At 38.8% G+C, this 15,434-nt stretch overlaps 1 protein-coding gene across 1 annotated transcript in view; it reads left to right on the top strand.

Annotated features, from left to right (window-relative positions):
• Sorcs3 (sortilin related VPS10 domain containing receptor 3) overlaps nucleotides 1–15,434 on the top strand; it is a 627,874-nt gene that overhangs the window by 559,502 nt on the left and 52,938 nt on the right. Inside the window, exons 15-16 of the mRNA XM_087907815.1 lie at nucleotides 14,180–14,297; nucleotides 15,301–15,434. Coding sequence (XP_087763941.1) covers nucleotides 14,180–14,297; nucleotides 15,301–15,434 — 252 coding nt within the window. The remainder of the gene's footprint in view (nucleotides 1–14,179; nucleotides 14,298–15,300) is intronic.

Here is a 15,434-nt window from a genome sequence, read left to right as displayed (position 1 = left end):
GTCCAGGCATTTTCCATGCTCATGGCATGTTTTACAAACAGCGCTTTACCTTAGCACATGCCTACAATTAAGTTAGTGGAAGACATTTTCTGATCTACACACACACTCGGAAGTGGAGTTGCTGAGTCACAGTGACCAGTGCTGTGTTAGCAGGCACCGACAATGCAGCTGTTAAGTTTAGCACAGCTTTCTGATCTTTCTCGTCCCCACTGTCTTAGGGTTAGCGTGAGAAGCCTTTCTCAACCCGAGAGATTTAAGATTGCAATGATCTCAGCATCTTCCTCCATAGCCCTGAGCGTGGTCGTGCACGTGCTTCATTGGTGCCCAGCAAATGTGCAGCGAGTGCTGCAGTTAGCCTGGAGATGTTTCTGTCTACGAGCAGGTGTTGGGCGGTTTCCACACAGTTTGGATTCTGCTGTTGTTTCCTTTGGTTCAGGGTTTGACACAAGCAGTGAACTATAATGTCATTATAATGACACAAAGAACAAAAACTGGCTCATGTATTTCTTACTCAGGGCTCTTCTAAATTCTGTGTCTTTTTCCTCTTTTAAAATCCTTCCGTGCTCATCTCCCCCGTCCTTCCTTCCAGTGTGTCGCTAGGCCCCTGACTTAGGTTCCACAGGTTTGTAGATCACATTTTCTCAGTCACCATTATGGACTTTAATGCAAACTCACAAAAGGACTTACTTTTAAGAAAAGAAGCCAAGTTGATTGAACAATGATTTCCTTTAATTTGTGTTTTAAAGTTTTTATTTTTAAAATTTAAACTTTTTATGGAATTTTATACATTAGTACAGGATGTGCATCATTTCTGACCCTCAGTTTCCCCCAGTGCTCTTTCACTCCCCCCTCAAGGCTATGGTATTTTCTATAGCTTCCTTACTTTGCTGTTAGTTTCAGTAGCTTTAACTTTCTTTCTCAGTTTCCCTTTGACTCCACCCTCTCCATATCTATTTTCAATGCTTCTCTTTTCTCTCTAGCATCTCCCTGAGACTGTTCAGCATCCAACACGCTCTGCTTGCGGGTTTTTGCTGTTGATCCTCCTGCCTGTTTCTATTAAGATCTAGCTCATGTCTCACTTTTGCTCGATACAATTTCCCTTGTAGCCGCTGACCTCCTTTACCACTAATCCCATCTACGCCCTAATGGGAAAACAATCAGGTGGCCTGGATGCACACCAGCAGTCAAGCATACTGCCTGGATATTGGGAAGCCAGCAGCTGCTGCCCACTGATGGCTGGCCTTCCCAGAACACTGTTCTTTCTTCTTTAATTTGAAATCTATCCTTTACTGTTTCCTTCACAGAAATAGGGGAGGCAGGATTCTCCAGGCAAGAGACAAGAATACCTATGGGGAGCCAGGCCTTTTGGGGAGAATTCAGCTCTTAGAGGACATTTAGTGGAGTACACAAGTACACACATTGCTATTCTTTCAAGAACACTTGTTTATTTGACTAGGTATGTTGATAGCCAACTATTAATAAATCAATGGTTTAAGAGTTCGAGAGGCAAACTAGGGCATAAGTAGTCAATCCTCCATTGAGTGGAAGATTATATTCTCATACCTCATTTGTCTCCTGTGGAGAAAGGACAACAATTGCAGTATATAGTGTAGCTGTTGTCTAAATTGTCAAGAGTCGTGTTGGCTGTGCCAATAGTATTGAGGGATGTGGGGCAGACAGAGACAGAAAAAGAATGAGAGACAGATTGAAAGTTAGATAGAAAGGCATTTAGTTAATGCTCTTGGCCTCAGAATACTCTGCCCTTTGGATATTCTAGCCCTAGCTGTGGTTTGTGATAATCATTATGTCTTAGAATATGAGAGAACAATACTGTCAATAAATGGAAGAAAATCTTTCATACTAGTAAAAACAGCACTTCCAGTGGGGATTTATAGTTTCATCTATAGATTTTTATATCCATCAAGTGTTTATATAATGAGAACACATTCTTTATAATGAACCAAAGGGAAATAATTTACCAAACCCCACATGTAGCATCTGCTAGATGGGAAGAGCTACTTTTGCACCAATGCTGAGGACACTGTGGTTTATGCTTACTCTGCCCTTGCACCTGTAACTGAAAGGAAGGGATTATCTCACCGATCCACCCAAGCCTCCCTGTGCTAAGCATTGCCTGGAGTCACTGAGTCCTTCATCATTCTGGATAAACCTTCCCCTGGCAGCCAATAAGAGATAAGAATAGAAACACACCAATCCTACTCATGAAATACAAATTCAAGAAATCAGCAGATAGCACTTAATTTCTTCAAGGTCATTTTGTTAATTTATGCTGCATTTGTAAGTTATTGTATATTTTAAAAATTAATGAAAGATTTAATTATGGCAGGGTTGCCTGTGACCTTTTGTGGAATGACTTCATCATAAATCTGCAGGCATTTCAGAACTGTTTTCCAGGTTTCTAATAATTTGCTCTCAAATTAATGACATCCAGTCAGTGAAAGAAGTTGAGGCTGGGTTAAAAAAAATGAGTTGAGATCCGTGGTTTCCTAGCAATGCTAATTCTGAGTTCTAGGTGGAGGTGGTGGAGAAGATGGTGTGTGACTCACCAGAATACACAGCAGCTTTAACTATTTACCTAAAGGAATGAAAAATAAATCCAGTGTGTCAACACAGGAGAACCTGCACGTATCCAGACTGAATCGCTGACAGTTTGGGGCACACTTATCTATGTGGGAGTGGTGTAAAACACTGGACCTATTAGTTTATTTTTTATTTGTAAATGAGAGTTCCATGCTTATCATCCAATTGTTGGTCACCTGTGCAACCCAATGTAGACTTCATCAATCTATGACCTTCACTTTGTTCAGAGGCTCGGTAGGAACAACTGAGCTGTCTCAAGGTAAGATTCTCATTTCCCTTAAGAGCAGAACACACTTTCGTCTGTGCCTATGTCGATTTACTTGATCCACCAGAGTCAAGAGAAAGGCAGCACAGAGGAATGCCACATCTGTGCACATCCCCAAAGGTCCTCTGTCTAAGAAGAGACTTTAGTTTATAGCTGCTGTTACAGAGAAAGCTAGATTTCCGAAATCTCAGGGCACTCTGGAGGGCGCCAGAACCTGGGAGAAAAAGCAGTGAAACTGGAAAAGTGGGTCTCATCTGGAGGCTTCTGGGATTGATGGAAATCCTGGACATGATCATGATCCTCTCTGCATCCTTGTGAAGCAGATACTCATGGTGTGAGCATTGTATGTGTCTGTGACTCAACCAGAAACCTAGAAAGATTTCCCATAAGAAACTTTCAGCATGGGAAGAGTTGGATGTCAGGAGACCTGCTTTCTAGTATGTTCTTTTCTTGAGCAGGCCAATGTTTTGTCCTGGCCTTAGTTTCTTGTTAGTTTATGAAGGAATTGGGTCAAAGGTTCATCCTCTCAGACTGTTTCAGTCCTAACTCTTTACAAAACTCTTTATAATCCTGTTTGTTCTCTTTCATGCTTCAGGGATTGCCAACTGGAGACCAGGCCAAAAAGAGTGGTCACAGTTCAAGGTCAAGTGTACAATTCTCCACACAGTACAGGTTTTAGACCTTGAGACAAATAGGATCATAATTGGGACTTTCTAGTTATAAACTCCCTACAGATTTTTCCTTTCTTTCCTCCTCCAACTGTGCTTTCAGGTTTATAAATTTCATGGTGTTCCTGCCTTTTGTGCAAACAGACTATTTAGAGCTGGAGGTAAGAACCTCCCACTTAGGCTCAAGCCTCAGTGCCAAACTGTAGTCGAATGACTGCTAATGAGTCGCAAAGTCCATCAAAACTCAGGGCTGGGGACCGTGTGTGAACAACGGCCACGGATGTATGCACTTTGTTGCTGACTCTCTTCTGCTGGCTGTGGTGCATTGTTGGATGACGCCTTTAATTCTTTGAATCTCAGTTTCCTCATCTGCTAAGTTGGAATGCATGAGGTAATCCACACTAAGTGGCTAGCAAACTCGAAAAAGTTGTTTAAATGTTCCTTCTTGCTGACAAAATTGTTAATATTTGACTAATTTTTGCTGATTATTCAATGTCTGCAAACTCTCACGTTAGAGATTATGCTTGGGTGTACTATCTGCCCCCTAAATTCTTAGCCACCCAACCAAATGGATAATATAATTAATCCCAATCCTCATACTATAATTGCTGTGTATTTGTATATGTTTCTCTCTCTCTCTCTCTCTCTCTCTCTCTCTCTCTCTCTCTCTCTCTCTGTGTGTGTGTGTGTGTGTGTGTGTGTGTGTGTGTGTGTGTGTGTGGAGGGCCATAAGTATACAGATATATGTGGAGGCCAGAAGACAACCCTAGATGTCACTTTCTCAGGTACTGTCCACATACCATTTTGAGACAAGGTCTTTGGCCAAAAACATGACAAGTAGGCTGTGCGGGTTGATCAGCAAGCCTGGGGATCATTCTACCTCCCTAAATCTTGGATTATCAGCATACCCTGATAATGTAATGTAGGAAGTCCTTCTGTATGTGTGTTGTATTTATTGGTTAATGAATAAAGAAGCTGTTTTTGGCCAGGGGCTTAGCAGGATAGAGCTAGGTGGGGAAAACTAAATTGAATGCCGGGAGAAAGAAGCAGAGTAAGGAGAAGCCATGTAGCCCCACCAGAGACTGACGCCTGATAGAACCTTGCTGGTAAGCCACAGCCATGTGATGTTACACAGATTAATATCAATGGGTTAAATTAAGATGTAAGAACTAGCCAATAAGGAGCTAGAGCTAATAGGCCAAGCAGTGTTTTAATTAATACAGAGTCTGTATGGTTATTTTGGGGTTGAAAAGTTGGGAACAAGTGGCCTCCTACAACACCCTACCATACCCAGACGTTTTTAAGTGAATTCTAGGGATCTAAATGAGGTCCTCATAGTTACAAGGCAAGCACTTTACCAATGAGGCTAGTTCTTTTACCTCCATAGAGACTTAGATGAATCCCTATAGGACTTAGATAAGCCATCCTGATAGAGGGAAAACAAGCTGAAAAAAAATCATGCTCCTTTTAATAGAAGGAAATAGAATTCTGGTTGTGAACAAGGACAATGAAAGGTACCACAACACAAAAGGTACCTTTTTAGGAGGCTAATGTTCAGAAGTTCAAGGGAACAATTCTTTGCATGAGGTTTGCTGCTCAATCATGCAGCAGTGCCTTAGGAGTTGGCTACACAGAGATTGAATTTGTAGACAGAAATGGGAGTGATGACTATTGTTATGATCAAGAAATCAAAAGGACCATACATATAGCTGGTGAATATGAAAGATTTGTGAAGTTCCATTAAAAGATTTGGAATCTATCTTGTGGTAACAGGGAGAAGTTACTTAAGGACTGGGTCTCTACTAATGTAGATTAGTAGACAGAAGATTTATTTCCCACCCAGTCCCTCAGTGATTCAGTCCCAAAGAAACACACAGAAGCTTAAATCAATTATAAACTGTTTGACCTATTAGCTAAGGTTTATTATTAGCTAGCTCTCACAACTTAAATTAACCCATAATTCTTGTCAGTGTTTAGCCATGTGGCTTGGTACCATTTCTCAGTAAGGCATTCTCATCTTGTTTTCTCTGTATCTGGCTGGTGACTGACTTTGCCTTTCCTCTTCTCAGAATTCTCTTAGTCTGGTTGCCTCACATATACTTCCTTCCTGACTACTGACCAATCAGTGTTTTATCAAACTAATACTACTGACAAATCTTCACAGTGTACAAGAGCATTATCCCACAGCATAGATGTTTCTAGTCTAATCAAAACCTCAACTGGGGAAGTAACAAAGAAAGTGCAGAAAGCAATTCCAGAGTGTGAATTGTCCTTGATCTTTGCTGAAGATGTTATTCAGGCAAAGAAAAGTAGGACTTAGTGGGTAGAAGAATTCCTAATGATGATGAAGTTTCTGAAGAGGGGAAGAGAGATATTTCGATCGCAAGTTGGTGAGTTTAATTCAGAGTTCCCTTGAACTCTTCAGCCAAGGTCACAAATATAATCATCAAAGGAATTCTTTTCTTTGAAAATTCCTAGTGCATTAGTGGTAATAACTCCTTGTTCTCTTCATGAAGGTTCATGGGCAACCACTATCTTAAAACTTCTCTCCAGTTTTATAACTATGTATAAAAGCTCTTGTAACCAGAGGTCCAAATGAATCAAATAACTATGCAGGGGAGAGTCAGGTGACCGAGAACTTTTCTCCTGGAAAGAGGGAAACATCTTTATAGAACCTGCTTCTCTAATTACATTTACTGTGGCATTGTTTCCATCCAAATTATAGCAATTATATACCCTGATCCCATTTGAAATCATTTAATTAATGAGTAGCTACCTGTCTGTGTGTTTGGAATTCTAATGAAGTCTTTTCTTTTTGTGAGTCACCTCCTTACTCAAATTAATCACCCTTTTTCTTTCAGAAAGGTCTATTCAGTGTGGATGGTGGATTGAAGAAGGTATATTATTTAATGTCCCAGGAAACTACATTTGTTATAGATACTCTAGCACGGTGTAAGATGACCATAGATAAAGAGCTTCTAGTTCTCCAAAGATTGCTTTAATTTGTATAAACACCAAGGGACGTCTGACTAACTAAATCATAGTCTTTGACCCAGAAATGAAAGCTGATAAAGATATAATAGCAGTGTTGAAACTGTGATTGATTTTATTTGATTAATTCTATTTATTAATAAACCAAGAACTGTATTAATTTAGTACCTTATATGAAAGAAGTGTCTTTGGATGCAAAGATGGATGACTGGAATAGCTAGATAAATCCAGTGATTGAAAAATTTCCAGGAGATGGGCAGCTTGTGGATCTTGAGGTAGACACGAGGACTGGAAGAAAATACATTCTTCAAAGTTATCTCAAAAGGACTACATTCTGAATCCTTTTATGTCCATTCTACTGAAAAAGAGTCACCTTTGAAAAGAAAGTTGAAGACTTCAGGAAGGTTCAAGTTTACCTAGTTAATTTCAAGGTGAAGGAGGACTAGGAAAAAATCAGGTATTCTAATTTCTCTGCTTTCTTATCTTGCTGTGGTTCCCACACCAACAATAAAGCAAGAGCACAGTGCTGTCTGTGACCAGTAACTCGTTAGCAGTATAGCAACTAGGCATGGAAATTTTTAACAAAGATTGAGATGATTTCTTTGGTTCAGAGAGCCCAAGATAAATCTGAAGTAGAGAAACAAACACATGAAAAAAATGCATGTGCAAGGTAAAAAGAAAAACAGAAGTAGTAATTTTTAATTGATTTTCCCCCATGAAAATCCATATAATGAGAAATGGCTCAGAGAATTCATTTGTTTTGTTCCCGTGTTAGAACTTCCTCAGGGAACCAAAGGACAGGGTACCTCTTTCCAGGCAGTCATCTATATTATATATGTGGTGTCTACTTTTTCCAAGGCTCAGTATGAAAGAAAAATATTGCCCACATTTGGGGTAAGTGCATGTGTGTGCCTTGAAAAAAGATTGTAAGTCAAGGCCATTGAAAGAACTGGTTCTAAATGTTGGGTGAATCTGTAGAAACTCTATCAGCGAGAAGGATGGTGATTGTAATGAACCTTTGTTTCATATGCATTATTTAATCTAATGTGAGTCAGGATGACATTGGCTATTATGTTTCTTTGAATTAGAAAAAGGAACATGACAACAAGGAGCTGGTGAGATGACTCTGTAGGTAAGGGCTCTGCCCACCAAGTGTGGCAACCTGAGATTGATTCCTAGGAACCTAATGGTAGAAGGGGAGAACCAGCTCTTGCAAGTTGCTTTCACACACAAGCACACACACACACACACACACACACACACACACACATACACACACACAATAACAACATCAGTAATAATAGTAATAATTTTAATTTAACAGGTAACTTTTAAAAAGAGACATAAAATACAATTTTGAAGAAAGGCTCCCAAAATAGTATGTGTGGCAGAATGTAAGTCCCTTCTTCCATGTTTCAGAGGAATGGGAGTTCACATGGTATGTGGCTGCTGTGTAGATCACAGCATATGCTGTCAGGCTGTCTTTGAACTAGTTGTAAGGACAGGAAGTATAGAGATCTAAATAAATAATTACTTTCGTTTGGTAAACCACAATAATCAAGTTTTGGGAATTATCACAATTCAACCAGAATGGAGGAGATTTATAAAATGACAGGAGCTGACTGTTTTTGTAAAAGTCTTGAGTATTAAATTCACTTTGCAAGTTCTCCATGTTTCTTCAATAACCCTCCACAATCATTTTCCATTCTTTATCCCACAATGACTGTTGCTAGAAACTGCTCTTTTCTATAGAATACAAATACATCCAGAAGACATCTGTAACCCTAAGAAGTTACTATTTAGTTAAAAAAGAAACAACTTGAGTAAAGATGCTAGAAAATTATGAAACCCTGGCTGACCCCTTTTCACCAGAGAAATTTTCATGCAACCCTGGTTTATAGGCATGTAAAATAGGAATACAAATTAGGCATTTACTGATAATAAATCAAGAGGAAATTTATTTTGATACAATTCTTTGATATACATATAATTTTGCCACTTATAAGGATGAAAACAAATTTGCATACTAATAAGATGGATATGCTATTTATTTTACATGAAGAATTAAATCTTAACTGAGAATTTGGTACTGCAGGATCTAGACAGCATCTTCAGCATTTTCCACTGTTGTTTGGTATTCTGGTTTTAAATCCTCATGACTGAGAAGGTTATTTCACATAAATCCATAGCACAAAATGTCAGAAGTACATTTAAGGCTATTTCTGAAATTGTTAAAAATTTTGTTATAAACTCAAGCCAAAATTCACTTAAAATTTTATTTTATGAAACTCTTTAGCAACTCAAACCAAATGGTAATAGCTAAAATCAAATATTCTACCAAGGTATAATCCAAAGATAAACAAACTTGATACATGCTGAGAATTGATTATAGGAAGATGATTAAAAGTCTTTGCTTTTGTAAGTAATCCATTCTGCAGATAACAATCTCAAATCTTAACTGAGGTAGGCAGGGCAGCCTTGGTCTAGGATTCTACTACATGATGTGAAGACATGCTCATGCAAAGAGTGCATGTTCTGAGTTCAAAACCAAGACTAAATGGGAAATGCCTCACTAAACATTTGATTCTAGATTGACTTTTGGTTATTATCGATTCAGAAGTATTTTACTGTTGCCAAATCTTTCATGAGTCCATCTTAAGGGTGTGACCCCCTTTTGGAGTTGTAACCCACAGTTTTATTTTAATAAATTATTGTTTTTGAAACTATAATGCAATCACATCATTTCCCTCCTACTACCCTTACTTGCCCCTATCTCCTCCCATTCATGCTCTTGTTCTTGTTCCAATCATGGCCTTCTTGAGAAGCTGTCATCTTTATTGTCCAAAGGGTGGTTTGAGCACAGCATCACCATCTTCAGGGAAATTGGGCACCCATAATGTACTAATGAGAAACTCTCTAGGTGGGGAAACCCATGAATCAAAGGCCTTCTAGAAGGGCTTCTTGGTAGCAGAAAAAAAACATCTGAAGGAAATTTTCAGGATCTCCTGACAACCCTGCCACCTGGCATGGAAACCATGTCACACTTTGGTAGATTCTCCCTGCTCTACTTTCTCTGCTATAACCATGCACTTGGGTTGATACATGAACCACTTTGTTCTCCCCAAATAATGATGAGGAAGGTGCTTCCCTTATTATGCTGACAATGACTCTTTAACATTAGGGGAATACTTCTAGTTGATGAAGAACTCTTATCTGGGAACTTGATATTTGTTGTTATTCTTTAGAAGGAGTCTTGGAATGCTTTTAATTTTTTTTATTTCAGTGATATTAATATAACAATTCTGAGTGTGTTTTCTTTCGATAGTCTTGCTGTTCTCTTTGCTATGTTCACACTTCCACTGATGTTGTTATGACACCTGTTTCACTAATGTTTAAGGAAAAAGATTATTAAACTCATGGATATTAATTAGTCTATATTTTATATCCTGATTATTTTTCTATGTATACTATCTGTCATTTCTTCAACTTCCTTAGCAGTTATCAAATCATCAGTTAATTAATGTGATATTGAACAGAACCAGAGAATCAAGGTCCATGCAGAAGAAAGGCTATGTGTCTGGGTCACTGACTGCCATAACTCTTACAGTGGTACTGTCTAGAATCACACAGGAAATTAGTTTTAATCAATGAAGTGTTTATATCAAGTTAGGCTTTGGGCCCATCCCACATGGGTGGTACTATCTTAGGAAGGTAGTCCAGATATGTGCAAGAAAGCTACCTAAGCATGAGCCTGTGAATGATCCAGAGTGCTAACCAGCAGGAACCAAGAAGCAGTGTTCCTCCATGATTTCGGCTTCAGGTTCCTTCCTTGAGTTCCTTCCTGCCTTCCTCTAGTGATGCATTGCAACTTGGATTTGTATGTCAATGTACACATTCCACCCTGAGTTATTGTTGGCCCGGTTGTTGTATCACAGCAACATAAAGGGAACCAGAACAGTCACTAATGCATCACTGGTGTAGAGATGAGGGGAGACAATGAACTCTTGTCTTCTTGGACAGATTGATGAATAAAAATGTGTTAATATACAAATATTATTAAGAGACTCACTTTACTGGTCTTAGCTGAGATCCATCAAGAAGATGAGCAAAACTCTTTGTCCTAACAGTGTAAAATGATTATGATTTTGCTTTTCTTATGGGAAAGGAGACTAGCATGCATCCAAGAATATTAGTTGATCAATTTACAGTTTGGAAAAAGATGAAGGAAACACGACATAAAGCAGTAAGTTAAATAAATGTAGATGCTCTGAATATACCTGTTGAGATTTTGAGAGAACTGTCTGAACCAGTTACAAGATTTAACTGATTTGATTCATGCCTCATCTTCACCTAGGTTGTGCACATGGACCAATATCACAGCCTTTCAGGATCAGCCCTGGTAGATGACAAAGCCTAGGTTTGCAGCAGTCTGCTCGCTAACCACTGAACCCATTACCCCTCCATCTTCACTGTTTGTTAGAAAGTTATCTCACCCTTTACCAGCCTTCCTACCTGTGGGCTACTTAGAATGCCAACCTGTTCCTTTCCCCTTTTCACAAGATGTATCACCATTTTCATTACAAAGGTGAAATGAATCCTGCTGTCGTCAGCATTAGTGTGCTATGGCTGCTGTAGCAAAACCATAAATTAGATGGATTAAAAATGGCATTTATTATCTTAAAATTCTGGAAGCCAATCTCCAAAATTAAAGGATAATCAGAACTTGCTCTTTATGTCTCTTTCATTTTTGAAAAGTGCAAGATCTTCTAGTGTGTGCTTATGAATAGTGTAGGATTCCTATGTGCATTTTCATACAATATGTCATGTTATTTGTCAGTATTCATCCCAGATTCCCTGTATGATGACTCTAGGTATCTCTTAGCTTAGACTGAATACCCCCAATTAATACTTCTGTCTTCATATGGCCTTTTCACTACCTGTCCATTTTCAGTGTCTGTTATAGAACACTTCTTACCACTCTTAGGGATCTCTCAGTAAACCAAGCTGCTCTAATTTGATTTTCTTTTACTTAAATCTGCACGCTCCTTTTCCCAAATGAGGTTACATCATAGCTTCAAGGATGAGGATATACTCATATCTTATTGAAGATCACCACATGACTCAGTCTACGGTCTTTCTCACTCGTTTACAATAGTCCTTAAATTTGGCAACTATATACATCTTTAAATGTTCTGATAAAATACATCATTTATGTAGAGATAAATATATATTAAATACACAATTTTGCTTAAAATTTAGATTATTCAACGTCTGCCAATACAGCAGCCTACATGTTAGCTGAACTTGATTCACACTACATAATCTAGGTCCTTTCCAAACAACTAACAGTGACCACCATAATTTTTCTTTGTGATCTGGCTAATGTAGACTAACCTAGAATATTGCTTCTTTTATTCTAGGTAAAACATACAATCTTGTTACATTGGACAGATTACATATAGAAACACTCCAACTGCTGTTGATGCTCATTTCTGTTATCCAATCCTTATGGCAGTACCAGAAAGAGAAGTTGATGCTTCTCCCTATTACATCATAGCCTATTAAACTCTATGTATCTGTAGACTGTCAGAACCTGATGGGTCCTGATTCCACCACAAAGCATATTGACTATTATTTCTAGCCATGGGTCAATGAAAAGTTAGATTTTGGTTGATAAACATGATTTTCATGCCTGTAAACCATTTAATAAGAATGATAACCAAAGAAAAGCAGACAACAGATTCTTGTACACTGACTACCCTAACCTCCCTTCTGGTTGATTTCAGTACCTTAATTAGGTGCTGTTCAAACATGTCATTTTACTAGCAGCTGGCTCACATTTTAATTTTTTCTTCAAAACTGCTGTACAGACTCTGTCACCTGCCTTGTTGACATCCAGGTAAATCATGTACCTTGTATTTTCTTCTTTCTCCCTAGTAATCTTCTTATAGAAATGAGCAGGATTAATCCAACATGATGTATGTTGTGAGCCATGAAATAACTATCTAGAGTAGGGAGAAATATTTGATTTAATATCACTAGCATCGTGATACTCAGATCGCTACAAACTAGGAAGACATAATACAAGAAACAGTGTTTGAATGTGGGAAAATTTTGATATCTGAATAGAGAAGAAAACAGATATTTGTCAAGGTGACCTGACATTCCTGTAATTCCAAGGAGATCTGGAGTTTAAGATCAACCTTGACTACATAGACTGAGGTCAAGCCAGGGTACGTGAGATCCTGCCTAAGAAACAAACAAATAAAAGCACAATAAATTAAAGCACAGGTGGGCCTTCTTGCACATTCTGAATAAATTTAGAACTAATTATTGGAAGGAACTTGATGGATGAATTGGGTTTATAATTCATCCATTATAAACGAAATAAGTGTATTTAGTATGAATAAAAAGAAAAAGACAGAAAATTCAGGAGAAAGACAGTATCCACTGTATACACGAACTATTCTAGACTTCAAGCTTCCAGTCTTTGGTGAGGTTTTAAAAATATCATGCAGTCTCTATAAAGTCTTGCCCTCAGTTTCTCCCTCAAGGTCTGTTTAAATCTTTTAGATAAGGCTGTAAATCTTTCATTTAATTTTTATCTGATAATACATCCAAAGCTATTTCCCAAGATTTATTTTAAGCTAGATGATCTACAAATCCATCTCTTTTCTACATTTTACAAATTATTTTAGTCCTCACCCCTCTTCGCATCGTCATCTTCCAGAGTTGAAGGAAAGATCTCATTGAGAACTCCTTTGTCTATCAGCGTAATAATGTCTAAACCAGGGCAACAGAGAAGGATAGACTGGTAGCATGATTGAGGCTTGCTGAAGTGGACAGCCTCTAGTTCTTCGAGAGCTCCCAGCATGGCTGGTCTCGCCTCTCAGTCCATCACAGTGATAGATGTTCTGCTTTGTAATCGCATGACATACCACCCCAGTGAAGAATTGATGGTCAGCCTTTTTTGTTTCTTCATTTTTTCTAGAGTGATTGATCATTCATATTTATAGGCCTATCAACAACTGGGCTTTACAAAGGTCAGTATTGATTATCCGGACCACGCAGATTGCATTCTTCATTACTGTACATAAATATGACTTTCTTTTATTGGAATTCTATAATTTTTCAAGGAAGGCAGAAAGAGCATAAGCATTAATATGAGTCATGCAGTGGAATTTGAATGAAAAGACATGGAGATGGCCACAGAATTTTGACATCAGTAGAATCATACTTTAGGTAATGTAGTTCACTACTCCCAGTTTGTATAAGTGTGCATACACACACACACCTATACAATTTGTTTTATAGGTGAGGAAACTATTCCTAGTGCTGGACATAGGTAGGAAGCCTACTTGTTCTGACCTTTAGAAGAATGTAAAAGCTATGTGTCAAAATGCAAAGAATGGTTTCATTTGGGTAAAGCTGTAAAGCTCATATAGTAATTCTGCAGTAAAATGAGTGATATTAAACATACTGTGAATGACAACTAGTTGGCTGCAGATGCGAAGACCCTGGTCACCAAAGAAGGAGACCACTGTTTTAAGGAACTCGCCGTGGAGGAATCAAACAAGTCCAGGCTGTTCTGATCTCGCCTCTCCAGCATGGTGCTTTACTGACTCATGCTGGGCTTCTTGTGTTTTACACTTAGAGTTTTTGGCCACTTCAGCCTCCGCTCCGAATGGCAGTTGGTGAAAGTGGACTACAAGTCTCTCTTCAGCCGGCGCTGCACCAAGGAGGACTTTGAGACTTGGCACCTGCTCAATCAGGTACCACTACATTGGGATGTTCTGGCCTCTAGAAATGGTTTGGTCTTCTCTGATCTTATACTTGGGGGGACAGGAAGACAGTACATCATTTGAGCATGCATGTTTGGGGGAAAATTGTATATACACAGAACCAGTAAGGGTAAATGAAATACATCCTAGAATTCTATGTACTCATTATATCACCGAACTTCCTGAAGAAGAAGGTGCAATAAAAAGTTAGTAGGGTATCAACTCAATTGGCAAGAACTGAGTACCAGGTATTTAGGAAGCCTCCTATGATATGCTTACCTGCCCTGCCATGTGGAAGGTGAGAACATATCTCAGGACAGCTTAGAGGAAGGGCCTTAAATCACCAGGAAAAAGGGGAAAGGAATGCAAGGTGGATGGGTCTAGTGATGGCAAGTATTTGCTGCCATGCAATACAGAAGGACTTCTGCATTCTTCCCAACGCTTGGGCCCTTGGATTTTGTACCAACTTTTACTCTTTTTGACCTTGTCTAAGATTATTTAGGACTTTAGGGTAATCATTTATGAGAAAGAATGAGAACAGAGGAAGAGAAAGAAAGGAGAGAGAAAGGAGGGGGGAGAGCAGGGGGAGATTGCCCTTTGGGGTCAACCTCAATTTTATTTTGAAAATAATGTAAACAATAGAAACAATATACCAGAAGTTGATTTCTTATTACTTTAGCTGCTAAAGCCACTTGGATAATGACATGCTTTAGAGACTGGAAGTCATTGTGTTCTCCACAGAGATGGAGAAGGAACAATGCTATATAGACATTTTGGATAGTATGGGAAGAGGGGCAGACCTGGGCCAGCCATGCGTCATAGTCCTTTCAGGCAAGAATAAAGGATTAGCATGTTTGTTCTTGAAACTCCTGCGTGGTTGTGAGAAATGAGATTGTGTGTTGAATACTGAAAGCCAGTGCTTGTGTTGACCAACTGACTTATTTCACCTCATATGCACTTTATTGCTTATCTCACTATGGCCTTTCTCTTTAAGGGAGAGCCTTGTGTCATGGGGGAAAGGAAAATATTCAAGAAACGCAAGCCAGGTGCTCAGTGTGCCCTTGGCAGAGACTACTCTGGGTCAGTGGTATCAGAACCCTGCGTCTGTGCGGACTGGGACTTCGAATG

Source organism: Myodes glareolus, chromosome 7 (genome assembly GCF_982192425.1).
Source record: "Myodes glareolus chromosome 7, mMyoGla1.1, whole genome shotgun sequence".
Lineage (NCBI taxonomy): Eukaryota > Metazoa > Chordata > Mammalia > Rodentia > Cricetidae > Myodes > Myodes glareolus.
Note: the sequence above shows the minus strand (reverse complement) of the source record. Positions and strands in the feature narration are given on the sequence as shown.